At 43.2% G+C, this 15,260-nt stretch overlaps 1 protein-coding gene across 1 annotated transcript in view; it reads left to right on the top strand.

The window, feature by feature from the left end:
• The window catches only part of LOC307105423 (uncharacterized protein), a gene marked incomplete at both ends in the record, with an annotated part of 140,657 nt that overhangs the window by 15,467 nt on the left and 109,930 nt on the right, over nt 1-15,260 (top strand). The window contains 4 exons of the mRNA XM_079781175.1: nt 1,970-2,131; nt 12,258-12,367; nt 12,748-12,883; nt 13,131-13,334. Of these exons, the coding sequence (XP_079637301.1) occupies nt 1,970-2,131; nt 12,258-12,367; nt 12,748-12,883; nt 13,131-13,334 (612 nt within the window). The remainder of the gene's footprint in view (nt 1-1,969; nt 2,132-12,257; nt 12,368-12,747; nt 12,884-13,130; nt 13,335-15,260) is intronic.

The raw sequence follows: 15,260 nt of genomic DNA, 5'->3' as shown, positions 1-15,260 counted from the left end.
TCCTTATATTATTTTTTCTTTTTTCTTAAATTGTAGTTAAAATACAACATGAAATTTATCATTTTAGCCTTTTTTAAGTGTACAGTTCAGTGGTATAAAGTACATCCATATTATTGTGCAACCATCACCACCATCCATCTCTAGAACTCTTTTCATCTGGCAAAGCTGAAACTACTAGTATATAGCCATTAAACAATTCCTCCCTCCCCCAAGTCCCAGCAACCACCATTCTACTTTCTGTTCTCTATGAGTTTGACTACTCTAGGCACCACATATTAGTGGGATCATAATATTTGTCCTTTTTTTATTGACTAGTTTATTTTACCCACCATAATGTCCTCAAGGTTCATCCGAGTTGTTGAATATATCAGAATGCTCTTCTTTTATTTTTTTAAAATATATTTTTATTGATTTCAGAGAGGGAGAGAGATTGAAACATCAATGATGAGAGAGAATCATTGATTGGCTGCCTCCTGCACACCCCACAATGGGGATCGAGCCCGCAACCTGGACATGTGCCCTGACCAGGATTTGAAGTGTGACCTACTGGATCATAAGTTGACGCTCAACCACTGAGCCACACTGGGCAGACTTGCCCATTTTTTAATTGGGTAATTTCTGTATTTTTGTTGTTGTTGAGTTGTGGGAGTTCTTTATATGTTCTGGGTATTAACCCCAGATATATTAATCAGATGTATAATTTGTAAATAGGTTCTTTCATTCCATGGGTTTCCTTGTTACTGTTGATTGTGTGTCCTTTGATGCACAGAAGTTTATAAATTTGATGTAGTGACATTTGTCTCCTTTCAATTTTTTTTCTCTTTTTTTGCCTGTGCTTTTGGGGTCATAGCTAAGAAATCATTGCCAAGTTCAAAGTCATGAAGCTTTTACCTTGTTTCCTACTAAAAGTTTTATAGTTTTAGATCTTATATTTAGATTTTAATCCACTTTGAGCTAATTTTTGTATATGGTGGAGGATAAGGGTCCAACTTCATTATTTTGTATGTTGATATCCAGTTTTCCCAACACCATTTGTTAAAGAAACTGTTCCTTCTCCATTGAGTGGTCTTGGCACCCTTGTCTTAGATTATTTGATTATACAATTGAGGATTTATTTCTAGGCTCTGTATTCTAGTCCACTGGTCTAAATGTGTAATTTATGCCAGTACCACACTATTTTTACTATTGTAGCTTTGTAGTATGTTTTAAAATCAGAAAATGTGAGTCATTCAATTTTTTTTTTCAAAATTATTTTGGCTATTTGGGGTTTTTTGAGATTCCAAATGAATTTTAGGATAAATTTTTCTATTCTAAAAAACAAAAGCCATTGAGATTTTGATAGGGATCGACCTAAATGATCTCTGAGGTTTAGTGATATTAAAATGATTAAAACATGGTAACATGTGTATCACTGAAGTAGAAGTTTAGCTCTGGAATTATTATTTCGTTTTTTTACCTTTGGACAAGGAGAACGAACATTTATTCAGCACCTGCTACATGCCAGGCATTTTTGCAGCAATCCCGGGAGAGACATCCTTAGTGATCTTGTTAGGTTGACTTGTCCTGCTTTGCGTTAAAAAGCCAGGACTCCAGCAGGGATGCAAGCCCAGGGCAGTGTCCTTACAAAGCCTGTGCTTTCCTCAGACTACCCAGCTGCTTCCTCCTCATCCATCTCCTGGCAGCTTTCTAACTGCAGACAGTTTGTACCCCAAATGGATAGGTGTTTCATTGGTGCCACAACACTTGTACTTAGCGGGTTGAAACAGAATTTTAAATGTGCTCTTATGTGTATTTGAATACTTACGGTGCTGAACGGATGAATATACCTAAGGGAATCATGATTTTTTTTAATTGAATAAAGTCTCATCTGGAGCTTCCTTCTTATTCATGTTTACACGACCAAATTCTTGAGAGAAGAAGGGAATCACCCTTCTCCCAACCACTCCTTCTCCTCTGTGTTCTCCTCAAGATTTCCAGCCCTGAGCGAGTAACGCAAGTGCTCCAAGATCACGCTGCAAAGACGGTCATGCTGGCTCCATCTCATCCCACTTCCGTGGCTTCCCAGGGCTTGCATCAATGCGACTATGACCGAATCTGGGAGAATATTTATAGTAACACCAACCTCTACCAGGTACCACAGGGGAAAATAACCAATAGACCTTTCTGTGCAACTCACCACCTGTGTGTAGACCTTCGAAATTCACTTTGGTCGTTTTTCAAAGTAAGTCTGAAAAACCTTCAATTTCCTCCTCCTTCAAAAGGTTTTTCTCAATAGAACCAACCCTGTGAGGACCGCTTTCTGTCTAAACACTCACAATATTTATCAACCGTCCAGCTCATTTGGTGTTTAGCTGGGCTTGAAGAAAGCGGAGGGTTAAAGGAAGTGGTGGTGGAGAGGGAAGTAGGGGCACATCCGAGGAGGGAAGTATGAACAACAATGCAGAGGAGAGACTATACGTGGAGTGTTCAACTTTGGTGGAGTGGAAGGCTCATGTGGAAATAGAGTGCAGCGAAGTTTTTTTAGTGGGGAGGAGAGGGCAGGTTGTAATAGATGCATATAAGTGCCATAAGGAATGTGTGCAATATTATATACAAAGCTATATTTTTTAGGAGGATTAACGTGGCAGCCCAGTGTTAATTGGATTGAAAGAGGGAGAAATTGAAGGCAGGGAGCTAGTTAGGTAGCTACTACATGGGAGAGGCATGAATTTTGCTAGGAAAGGGAGTTTCTACACAAACCTAGCCGATATTTGTCTTCACAATTGTACTATAGCATTTTGAAGCTATAATCTGCTATTGTTTGTTGCTCTGTAAGAGAATAGTTTTGTTTCATTTGCTTGCTTAAGATGAGAAAACTCAGTGTGTTTATTTATGCTCTGAAGGGAAGGAGCAGTGGAGAAGAAGAGATGGAAGATATGAAAAAGTAAATTTGAGACACAGATGATCCTGGGGGGAAAAGGGGGAGTGGGGTGAAAAAAACACACAAGTGGAGGAGTAATTTTGAGAAAGGGACAATGGCATCACTTCCCTTTAGGTGAATGAGGTACGTAGAATTTTCTGGCGTTAAAAGATATTATGCAGGAGCTTGTGGATGATCTGCTGCCTTGGAGAGCGAGAAGGAGAGGGAGAGGAAGAGGAAGATGTTCGGGTTAGTGAGTTAGAAGGTGAACATGGTGTGTGAGCAGGTATCAATGTGGGAAAAGTCACCAATGAGAGAAAAGCCTAAGGATGACCACGCAGCTAAGAGGGCCCAGTTGACATAAGAGGACATGAATTTGCAGTGAGCCCACTCTGCATAATAATTCTATTACTTTCGTCCCTGAAGACAACCGTAGAGTAAACAAAAATGATACATAAAGTTGGAAGCACAGAGAAATTTAGTAGAATTCTAGAAAGAGAAGCACTGTCATGACCCACCATCCCAGGCTGGTTATGAGAGAAAGAGAAACCTGAAATGGGTTTAATGAGTTACAGACTGTCTGGAAGCTAACACAGAGTCGCGTGCGCGCGTGTGCGCGCACACACACACACACACACACACACACACACACACACACCACAACTTCTGTAACTTTTTAATCTGCTTAGATGAGGATCTAGAAAGGCTAATGAAAAATTAGCCACACAGATCAGGACCAGATGCTGCATCACAGCATGGCTCTCCCTGGCCCCTGGATTCCCGGATAGTGCGTGCACCCATCAGTGACGCTTTTCCCTCGGCCAGCTCCCTGCCAGAGCTGAGAAAACAGCCAGATTCTCCCTATCCTATTGTCATTTCACCACCAGGTGTATGTCACCATTCAGGAAGACCTTGTACTAACAAGGAGACACTTAAAAACATCTGGCTCTTCTACTTCTTGAACCAAACTGAGGGGGAAGAGGGTTGGGAGTAGGGAATGGGGGTGGGGTGGGGGTAAAGGGCAAAAGCAGACTCAGCCCAGGTATCTCTGAATAAGACCTCTGCCCCCGGCATCCTGGACAGACTGTTTCTTGATGCTGATGTAATCTTCCTTTATCTGGGAAGCTCTGGTATTCACATCTGAGGGTCTTCGTCACATATCTGTTTTCCTCCTTGGCTAAGAGGACAGGGAGAATTAAACTCCTGGTGGCTAAATGAGGGGGAAGGGAGGTGAATGTGAGGGAGAGGTGGGAGGCAATGGAAGATGGAGTCAGAGAAGAAGAGCTTCATGTTTGAAATCATGGAGAAGTGCTGAGGTCCAGGCTGTGGTCGGACAGAGTTGTGGCAGTGCCCAGGGGTACTCAGGGGACAAAGGAGGTTACCTCTGTGGGGTCCCTGTGTCAGTGGAAAGCAAAAGTGAGAGCAGGAGGTGATGGCTCAGGTAACTATCGAGAGGCAGAAGGCACTAAGTTAGAGCAACAGTGTGAGGAGCCCAGCCACACACTGGCGAGAACTTCTTATTCTCTGCTACTGTTTCCCTCCCTTTGCAGAGAAATGGAAAGCCGGGGTATTAATAAAAGGCAATCTGTGCTTTCATCAAATCTGTTTTGAATTCAGTTGTCCAAATGTTTAAAAAGGAGAAAGAAAGAAAACCACTTCCCCTGGCTATTTACTGACTTGTAAATGTTGCTCTTGGAATTGACCAAAGGAAAAAAATGTGAGCACTGTGTTTTCAAGTTGGTTCATGGCAACTAGACCCTAAAGAGACTTAGCATACCTATAGGTTCTACAAGTGGGGCAAGAGGGGAGACATATACACACACAAGTTACCGTACTTACTAGTGTCGTGCAAGTTTTCCCCCAGTTTCTCATTCATTCATTCAGTGATCATTACATAATGCTAGCTTTGTGCCAGGAATTGTGTTGGGCTCTGGAAATGGAACACGTAATAAATGAGTGAACAAAGAAGAAAATCTACATCTCTAACGTGTGGGTGCCATGAAGAAATTCACAGGAGTAGAGGGCAATGGGGCAGAGAGGAGCACCCACAGGTAGAGAGATGGGCCAAGATCTTTCAGAGTAAGGGCATCTGAGATGAAATTTGATGAATGAGAAGGAGTTAGCCATGCAAACGTGCTGCAGAGGGATTTCCAAGCAGGGAACAGAAAATAATGCAGCGCCCTAGCTGGTTTGGCTCAGTGAATAGAGCATCAGCCTGGGGACTGAAAGGTCCCGGGTTTCATTCTGGTCAAGGGCACATGCCCAGGTTGTGGGCTTGATCCCCTTTAGGGGGTGTGCAAGAGGCAGCCAATCAATGATTCTCTCTCATCATTGAGGTTTCTATCTCTCCCTCTCCCTCTCCCTCTCTGAAATCAATAAAAATATACACTGAGTGGCCAGATTATTATGATCTCTGAACGCATAATAATCTGGCCACTCAGTGTATATCCTATATAATAAAAGGCTAATATGCAAATTGTCCCCTCGACCAGGAGTTCAACCAGCAGGCAGGCCGGCCAACTACGCATGTCCCCTCTCCCTGGCCAGGCTGGCCGGACCCCGCCCATGCACAAATTCATGCACCAGGCCTCTAATACACACACACACACACACACACACACACACACACACACACACACAGTGAGTGGCCAGATTATTATGCGTTCAGAGATCATAATAATCTGGCCACTCAGTGTATTTTAAAAAGAAAATAGCACAGGTTTTAAGGAAGGAAATTCTAAGCCAGTAACCAATAGTTTTCCACTTTGCTTCACATTTTCCTGTGGGTGTTACTTGGTGACCTCCTCAAGTATTTCTTCCGCTTTGGTAGAGTCACTCTATAGAGTATGAGAGCACGAGTGGTCGCATGCTGCACTCTGAATGTTGAATGCTAGTCAGAGGAGATGAGGGTTAAGTAAAACGTGGCAGCTGGGAGGGGTCACAGGAGTGGGGTATGAATTTTAAAGCTCTGTTGCTATTTTGCAAGCACGTAGCAGTCAAGTATGAATTTTAGCATCTGTATGCTGGTGAGCATCCTGATTCTGAAGTGACAACCAATCCCTCATGAAAAATAACTTTCTTAAGGGACGTCTGCATGAAGGAAAGCGAACCTCATAGGACTGTCCATTTTGACAGTTCTATGTCCTATTTGGGAGATTGTAAGCACTAATTGTAGTGCAACTTCAGAAGAGTTTCTGATCAATTCTCAGTGACTACTGTTCACCAAAACCTTCCTTTAGGGAATTTTTAAAAATAAAAATAAATGTTTTATTTTAGAATAGTTTTAGGTTTGCAGAAAAGTTGCAAAGATAGTACAAAGAGTTCCCAGGTGTTCCTTTACCCCCTTTCTCCTATTATTAACATCTTATATTACTACTAGAGGCCCAGTGGACGAAAATGAGTGCACCCCGGGGGGGTGGGGTATCCCTCAGCCCAGCCTGCACCCTCTCACAGTCCGGGATCCCTCGGATAGGGTCCTTAGGCCTGGCCTGAGATCAGGGCCTATTGGAACTTTCCTTCCCCCGGCTGCAGGCAACTGGCCCACCCCCACCGATGCCACTGCTTGCCATCTGTGCAGCACTACCCCCCCTCCCCTGCCACCAGTGGCCTCCCTCTGCAGGCGACAGGCTGGGGTGCAATGACTTGGCTGGCCTGGGCCTCCCTCTTTCTTTGCTGGGGGGCGGGGCCAGCCCTGCAAGGAGCCATCTGCCTACCTGATCTCCCCTAACTGCTGGCCTGCCTACCTGATCGCCCCTAGCCACTGGTCTGCCTACCTGATCACCCCTAACCACTGGTCAACCTACCTGATCACCCCTAACTGCTGGTCTGCCTACCTGATCACCCCTAACCACTGGTCTGCCTACCTGATCACTGCTATCCACTCTGCCTGCCTGCCTGATTGCCCCTAACCGCTTGCTTGGGGATGGGGCCAGCCTGGCAGGGGGCCATCTGCCTACCTGATCGCCCCTAACTGCTGGTCTGCCTACCTGATCACCCCTAACCGCTGGCCTGCCTACCTGATCACCCCTAACTGCTGGTCTGCCTACCTGATCACCCCTAACTGCTGGTCTGCCTACCTGATCACCCTAACTGCTGGTCTGCCTACTTGATCACCCCTAACCACTTGCCTGCCTACCTGATCACCCCTAACCACTTGCCTGCCTACCTGATCCCCCCTAACCGCTGGTCTGCCTACCTGATCACCCCTAACCACTTGCCTGCCTACCTGATCCCCCCTAACCGCTGATCTGCCTACCTGATCAGCCTATCCACTCTGCCTGCCTGCCTGATTGGCCCTAACTGCTTGCTTGGGAGCGGGGCCAGCCTGGCAAGGGGCCGTGGTGGTCTAGTCTCTGGTCGTTCCAGTTGTGACGCCTCTGGCCTTTTATTTCATAGGATGGTACATTTGTCACACCTATGGAGCCAACATTGGTACATTACTGTTAACTCAACTCGACTTTTATTGGAATTCACTGTTTTCTCCATCAATGTCCTTTTTGTGCTCCTGGATCCTATCCAGGGTACCGCACTGCACATAATTGTCACGTCTCCCCAGTCTCCTCAGGTCTGAGCCAGTTCCTCAGTTTTTCCGTGTTTATCATGACCTTCACAGTCTTTAGGAGTACTGGCTAGGCAACCTGTAGAATGTTCCCTAATGTGAGTTTGTCTGATGTTTTTCCTCATGGTTACACTGAGGTTATAGGTTTGGGGGAAGAACACGCCAAGAGGTGAAGTGCCCTTCTTGTCACATCACAACAGGGGCAGACGCTATCAACATGACATCACTGGGGATGTTAATCTTGATCACGTGGTTGCCAGTTTTATCCACTGTAGAGTTACTATTTTTCTCTTTAAGTAGTTTTTTTTTTTAATTTTAAACTACTGAAGTAATAAATAAATGTCAAATAATTTTTCTCCGTATAAAAATTGACATCACTGAAAAGTTAATGCTTTAACTTTAATGGGGACTCAAATATTGGTCCCCATTCCACTTCCTCAGAGGTAAACATTGTTATTGCTCCGAGCCTTTTCAATACATTTACATCCATACATATGTCCCCATAAAAAATAGAGAGAGAGTATGCCCTGGCTGGTGTTGCTCAGTGGTAGAACATCAGCCTGCGCTCTGAAGGATCATGGGTTCGTTTTCCATTCAAGGGCACATAACTGGGTTGCAGGTTCACTCAGGGGAGTGTGTAGGAGGCAACCAGTCGATGTGTCTCTCTCACATCGATGTTTCTCTTTCTCTCTCTCTCCCCCTTTCTCCCTCCCTTCCACTCCCTGAAAATCAATGGGAAAAATATCCTTGGGTAAGGACTAATAAAAAATAAAATAAAATAAATATATAGTATAATCCAGTTTTCTATATCAACCATCTGCCATACTCTATGGATATCTTTCTGTAACTTGCTTTTTTCACCCAACAATATGTTTTAGAGACCTGTCTCTCCTGTTCTCTTTAAATGCTGCATTATATTTTGTTGTATTCTACAGATCACATATTGGCTCCCTATGGATCCTTGTTGCCATTTTCCCCTTTATTAGAAACCCTGCCTACTAAACTTTCTTATACATGCCTCCTGTCCAATGTGTGTTTTATTAGAACAAATATTTAGAAATGGATTTTCTGATTCACAGAATGTGCACTTCAAAATTTTTATAGGTCCTGTCAATGTGGTATACTATGTTCCCCAACCAGCAACTTATGAGAGAACCTGTTTCCCACATCCATTTTAACACAATGTTTATCTAAACATTAATAATGTTTGTAATGTTTTTATCACAGTTTGAACTGGCCATTACTTACCATTTGCATCAAAGACTGGCCACTCTTTTCTTTAATCACAGTTCTAATTCCAGATTTGTGTAAAAATCTGGGTTTGGATGATGAAGAAAAAACTATCAAATTTACTTATAATTGTTCATTGAAAATAATGTGTAACTAGAATGAGAGAATTCTGGTCCAAATGAACTGCACTTTTTGGATGTTCTTTTTTTGGGGGGAAAAAACGTAAGTAAAATAATTTAATTATAGTCCTGACCGGAGGAAATGGCCCAGCTAGCCCTGTGTGAAGCCTCCCAAATCTGTAATTCTGTTATATTGGGTTTCTTGTGTCCAATGTCATTCGCCAAGAAAACACATGTTTACTAAAATCTTTATTTAGTGTACAAACATTAAATGCTGCTATTGGCCATTGTATTTCTAAAGATATGGTTTAAAATGGTGATTTTCTTTAACTTTACGGAGCAGTGAAGTGGCAGAAGATACTACCCCCTTTGCCTCTTCTTTTGCTTTTTCTCTCTGGCCACACCAAGGAGGGAGGGGGTGACGGCGTTTCCCCATCTATGCTATGCTCCCCTCTGTCTCCAGAGACAATGTGATGTAATGGGTATGTGGTGTGCTCTCACAGCACCGGCTGTCCACAGTAGCTCCCACGTGCAAGAAGTTCAGGGAAACACAAAACTACATTTTCCCGGTTTCCCTCATCAAATTTAATAGAACATTTAAAAAACAAACACACATCTTTGAATGACAATAGTGCTATGTATTTATCATAGTAAATTTTTGAAATATAGAAAAGTTTAAGAAAGAAAATAAAAACCACCCATTATTTTACCACCTAAATAAAACAATGGTGTTAACATTTGGTGTATGTCCTTCTAGTCTTTTTATTCTGTGGATATACACAAGTAAGCTGCAGAGACATTGAGGAGAGGAATACATAACAGAATTGCTTTTCCCCTTAGTATTTCTTCCGCTCCACTACCACTCCCCATTTCCCAGAAGAAAATGAGATTTGCAATCAGTGGCAATCTCAGAACTGTCAACATATGTGAACTCAACCATGCCGACAAATACCCAGTTATGAGACCGAGCAGATGTCGAAGGGTTTACCTACCCAGGGAGACAGGATGCGCACAGGTGGTGCTGACATTCTGGTTTCTGGTCAGCCGTGCTGCCAATCTGCGCTGTGGTCCAGTTCTCTTAGGGGAATGCACTCATGGGCTTTGGCCTTTCCTGAGCAGTTTCCGTCTGTGGGCTGTGGTTGGTTCTGTTTTCCTGGAAGATGCTGGCCTTACTCGCCCTAGCCTGCTGTATCCCCTTCCTCTCTTCCTGGCAATCTGCTGGCCCAGCAGTACTTTTGTGGTTTGTTCAGTCTTTCCTTCAAGTTCTTTCGCTGCAATTTATGTCACTTTCTGTTCTTTCCTATATAATTCTGGGTAATTTTTGGAACAGCTGAAAATGTCACCGTGCCATCAGAGAAAGGCTGCGGCTCTGAGCTGGCCCTCTGGAGCCACACACATTGGGCAATGCCAAACTGCAACACCAGAGTGCCATACGCTGGGAGGCAAAGGGCTTCCCTAGAGCGCCTCTCACCCCTCACCCCAAATTCTGGGTCAAATAGCAACTGTCAAAGTTCATCTCCCTTCATGGAGTAAGTGCTTTCCTACAGATTAAAAAAACAAAAACACAACGGACATTCTCTTTATTTTGGGATAATGATCCTGTGTTTCTGGATTAAGGAACCGAAGTGTACCACAACCACTTCCAAGGACTTTTCCAGTCCTAGGGTGGTAGGACGTTTACACAGAAATACACTGATGTGTACACTAACCCGGAACAGATAGAACCTTCTACCCACAGGCAGAATAGGAAGCCACTTAATGACACCCGATTAGACAGCTTTCTCTCTCCCCTGCTCTTGCTAATATCCCTGTCCAAAATGTTCTTCCCACTGCCTGTCAAAAAGGCTGGTAGTTTAGCTTTAGTGTATTGGGGATTGTGTTATTTAAGATTAGGTTGGCTGTTGGTCATAGTTAGACACAAAATAACAGAAGATTAAAGGATATGAAAATTCTTACCTCCCTCAAGTTAACATCCAGGAGTAGGAAGTACAGAGCTGGTGTGATGACTTTGCTCCGTGGGGTCCTCAGGGACCCATGCTCCTTCTCTCCTAGTTCCAACTAATGTAACTTCCATACCAAAGATCAACCCCTGGTCTGAGATGACGCATCAGCTGTCACGTTCATGTGCTAAGCAGCAGGATGGAGACTAGGGGTGGGGAAGCTGCCACTTCAGGGAAATGCCCAGAAGCTGCCATGTGGCATTTTCATGTTCATTCCATTGGTCAGAACTTAGTCGCATAGCTACACCTAGCTGCAAGAGAGGCTTGGAAATGTCATCTTTATCTGGGTGGCCATGTGCCAAGATAGATATTACATTACTGTGGGAAAAGAGGACGATGGATCTTGGGGAACAACCAGTAGTTTCTACCATTGTTGGAATTTTAAGAACCCAAAATTAGAATATAAGTAACCCAAAGGGCGAAGGGAGGGTGCGGGGGGGGGGGGCAGGGGGGGGGAGGGCTTCCAACCTCAGCCATTGCCACTCAGTGTTCTCAAGGGGATCGGTGTCACTATGAAAGATCATGGCTTCTGGGAATGGGGGTTGTGTCCAGAGAGAGGCAGAGAGGGCCACTAATAAAGGGGCTGCTCAGAGGGCCAGGGCAGGACCATACACCAATATCAACTTCTTCCCAGTTTTCCTAGAGGCCCTGGGTGCATGACCTCATCCTTCTCGACATCAGGAAAGATGAATGTGGAAATAAGTGTATGGGGACTCTTTCCCCCTCCCTGCGTGGGAGTCTGTGCTATGAGATTCTTTCCCCTTCCCCACATGGGAGTCTGTACTTGTTCTTCAATACATTTCCACCTTTGCTATAAAAAAAGAAAAAAAGAAGTAAGTGTACACCACGAATTCTGTGATAGATTCTATAGGGCTGACTGACTACTGTAACCCATGGGCAGGAGAGAACCAGCATGTACTGAGCACCTATAAGGTGCCAGGCACTAAGCTTTTATCCATCCTGTCATTTAATTCTCATAGCAACTTATTTTCCATTGTCATGCCATCTAACAAATGCGAAAATAGGATGAAGACTTTAAGTGGTTAAATCATATACTAGCTAAAAAGTAGAAAGAGGAGTTTAATCCACTGATGTCTCTTAGCCTGGAGCAAGACTAGATTAGAGGTTCAAGGTCCCAAACATCTACTAGAGAAGTGTATCAACTCATCATAATCATGAAGGTTTATATGAAAAAGGGGGGTAGGGATGGCTGATATTTAAAAGCTGTGAATAGTTTTGTAAACAAAGACTAAATAATACTAAAATAATGACCCCTAATGTATTTTAGGAATAGATTTTCATGTCAGGTTGAAATGGATTAAAATGCTTTTCTACTTTTCATCTAAATGTGTCTAGGGTCATCAGACTTAATTTTGTGATGACTTAACTCTGAATTTGTCAATAATATTGCAAGTGTTTTTGTAATCCAACTAATGCTACTTTTTTGACAGAATGAGAACATGAAGAAAGATGACCTTTCGATGGAACAAAATGAAAATCGCCCAAGCTACCTTCTCCATCAATGTGCTGGGGAGCCCGTCAAGCAGGAAACAGAGACGGGGTAAAGCTAAACCGTTTCATTGTTGACTCACGGAGATAGGTTAAACACTGCGGGGAACACTGAGTGACTGACTGATGGAGGTTATATGTTAACTCTAAAATATTTGAAGCTGAAATAAAAACAAGACTGTGAAAGCAGGTAAACAGCTAAATTAGTGTTTCACTTTAGGACTGGGTTTTTAACAAGAGGGATTGCTAAAAGAAATGTCTTTTTTATTTATACAGTATAGAGTAATTACTTTATCTTCAGTGCAATTTTTAAAGAGTAGCTTTTATGAATCTCCCTTAAGTTAAATAAAGTGACTTCAATTTGGTGTATATGAATTTTCCAGACCACTTTGAGATGAAAGGCATTTATTCTATATTTCTTGCCTGCTACAGGTACAGCTATGCCAGGGCCCTGCACCTGCTGGGCCTGGATGATGGGACGGGGCCTAGTGATGAGGATCCTGTCCTAAGGAGAGGGGCCTACCTGTCCTTTCTGTACCTGCGCCACCTGCGAATCAGGGAGCTGCAGGTCCGTGGGCGCTGGTTTCAGGCGTCTGAAATGCTTGGTTGTCTGGAAGTGGGGCTTTCCTTCTGTTCCAGTAGCAACACATCTTTACACTTTGTTCTGATTTGTTCATGAAATCGGACCTTTCCGGGGGTGGTATGTTCCTTTTTCAGCAGTAGGATGGACCTGCCAACCTCCAGGGCCCCATTTGAAGTTTTGCTCTAGGCGTGGCCAGCAAAGGGCCAAGTCCTGAGGCTGTTCTTTGTTTCAGCGCATCTGCTTAGGAATCCTGAACTACTTCAGATCTGTTGAGCGAACGCTGACGATCAACACTTCAGGCCTTACCTTGGTTGCAGGGAAGCTGGTCCCCACCATAGAAGAGAGTTCCTGGGTAAATATGGCAAAAGGAGGCTCGGGCACCTTGCAAGGCCTGGGAGCTCGCCACTACGTCCACGGGACACCTGCCGAGCACAAGGTAAGGTGTTCTGCTACCATGTTTTCTTTCTCAATTATCCTTTCTCCCCAGCCACCTCCTTCCAGGCACCTGCAATCAGTTAACTGGATGGAGTAACAGGTGGGGGTGTCTTACAGAAAGGACCTTTAAAAAATGTGGTGAAAAGGGAAATGGCTTTTTAACCGCAATAGAATGCTGGGTCCACTTGAGAGCAGGACACAGGCAGAGAGCACTCTTAAAGCGGCCCGGGCGGCCCCATGGGAAGGAAGACCTTTCGGCTGCTGGTTCGTGGACTCTATGGTAAACAGAGCACGAGAGGCCCTTTCTGTTACCCTTGCCCCGAAAGCCACATGTCCTTACAGCGTCTTGTAAGGCCCTCCCTGGCATTGCTAGGGGTACCTTTTTGCCTAGTGTCTGTTTTCCAAGCCCTACATGAAAAAAAAAAAAATAGATGAAAAAACCAAGGTAGAAAAATTTTTGAAAGAGCTGAACAATAAAGAATCTCTTATCCCTCCAAAAACCCGTTTGCCTCTTGGTGCTTTCACTCTCTCCTGAGTGTATTTTATGTTGTCTACAAAGTTCATATTAAATCCCTTCCTTTGGGAGCAAAGTTGAAAATGCCTATGTTTTCTTGGACTATTGTAGATACTCTTGCATTACTTTCATCTCAATCTCTAAAAAGTGTATTCTTGAAGGTAGGATTAAGTATGAATTTTATCTTCTTAAAGGTACTAGGTTGACAAATGTGGAAAATTAAATCTAGCTACCAAACCAAGTCATGTTCTAAGCTTGTATGAACCCTGACTTATACTTGACATGTCTGTAAGGGTGTGAAATCTTACGATCCCCTGTCATTAATATACAGAGTCTATGGTAGCACTTCCAAAATAAATATAACACAAGCCACACATATAATTTAAAATTTGCTAGTAGAACCATTAAAAAGTATAAATAGGCATGAAATTAATTTTATTTTTTAACATGAAATTAATTTTAATAATATAATCTACTTAACCCACTGTATCAAAAATAGTATCACCTTAACATATAATCAATATAAAGAAGTTACTGATAAGATATACATTTTTTTGTACTAAGTCTTCAAAATCTGGTGTGTACCTTATATGTACAGCACACCTCAACTCAGACAAGCCACATTTGAAGTGCTCAATAGCCACATGTGGTTAGAGGCTATTGCACTGAACAGTTCAGCTCTAGATATTAAAAAACATTTTCTTAAAAAAAAAAAAAAAAGAAAAACATTTTTTTATTTTTTTCATCCAGTCACCTAGAGTCCAACCTTAACTCAGTACCTAGGAGACTTCTCTTTTTGGTCTCCTTTGCTAACAAACACCCCCCTCCCAGCCCTCTCACTATACACAGGCTTCACTTCATAGAAATGAAGGAGAAGAGGGGAGACAAATCCTATCCTGCCCCGTTGACTGTAGGAGGAGCTTCTCAAGGGTAATGCAATATTTCTTTCCTGTGCTGTCATAAATGTTAGAAACAACCACATTCATAGAAGCTTCCAGCAGCTACCACTTTAGCACAAGAATCTCAAGGAAGTAACCTTTACGGGGTCTTTAATAGGGTCATGTGGTTTGGTTGTACTCCATATGTGTGGCCTTGTCAGTTTTTAAACTAGAATGTCCAGATCTAACTATGTGATTCTTCCCCTTGTAGGCGATGGGAGGCATAGATGCTAATTTGTTGTGTTGGTCTCACCAGGCCCAGGGCCGAGGCTACTGGAAGCAAAATCACTGGGCTCACCAGTCCGGGAAGCTGACATTCACTCATTTATTCATTTCACAAAGGTTCTGACCAATTAAAATGCTAGGCATAGCGGATACAGCAGCAAACAAAACTAGCACAAACACCGGCCATTAAGGAACTCCTAAGTGGAAAGAGACAGACATTAAATAAATAACTCATGCACAGTGTCAAATG

Source organism: Cnephaeus nilssonii (genome assembly GCF_951640355.1).
Source record: "Cnephaeus nilssonii genome assembly, chromosome: 9".
Lineage (NCBI taxonomy): Eukaryota > Metazoa > Chordata > Mammalia > Chiroptera > Vespertilionidae > Cnephaeus > Cnephaeus nilssonii.
The sequence above is the reverse complement of the archived record's forward strand: the minus strand, read 5'-3'. Positions and strand labels throughout refer to the sequence as shown.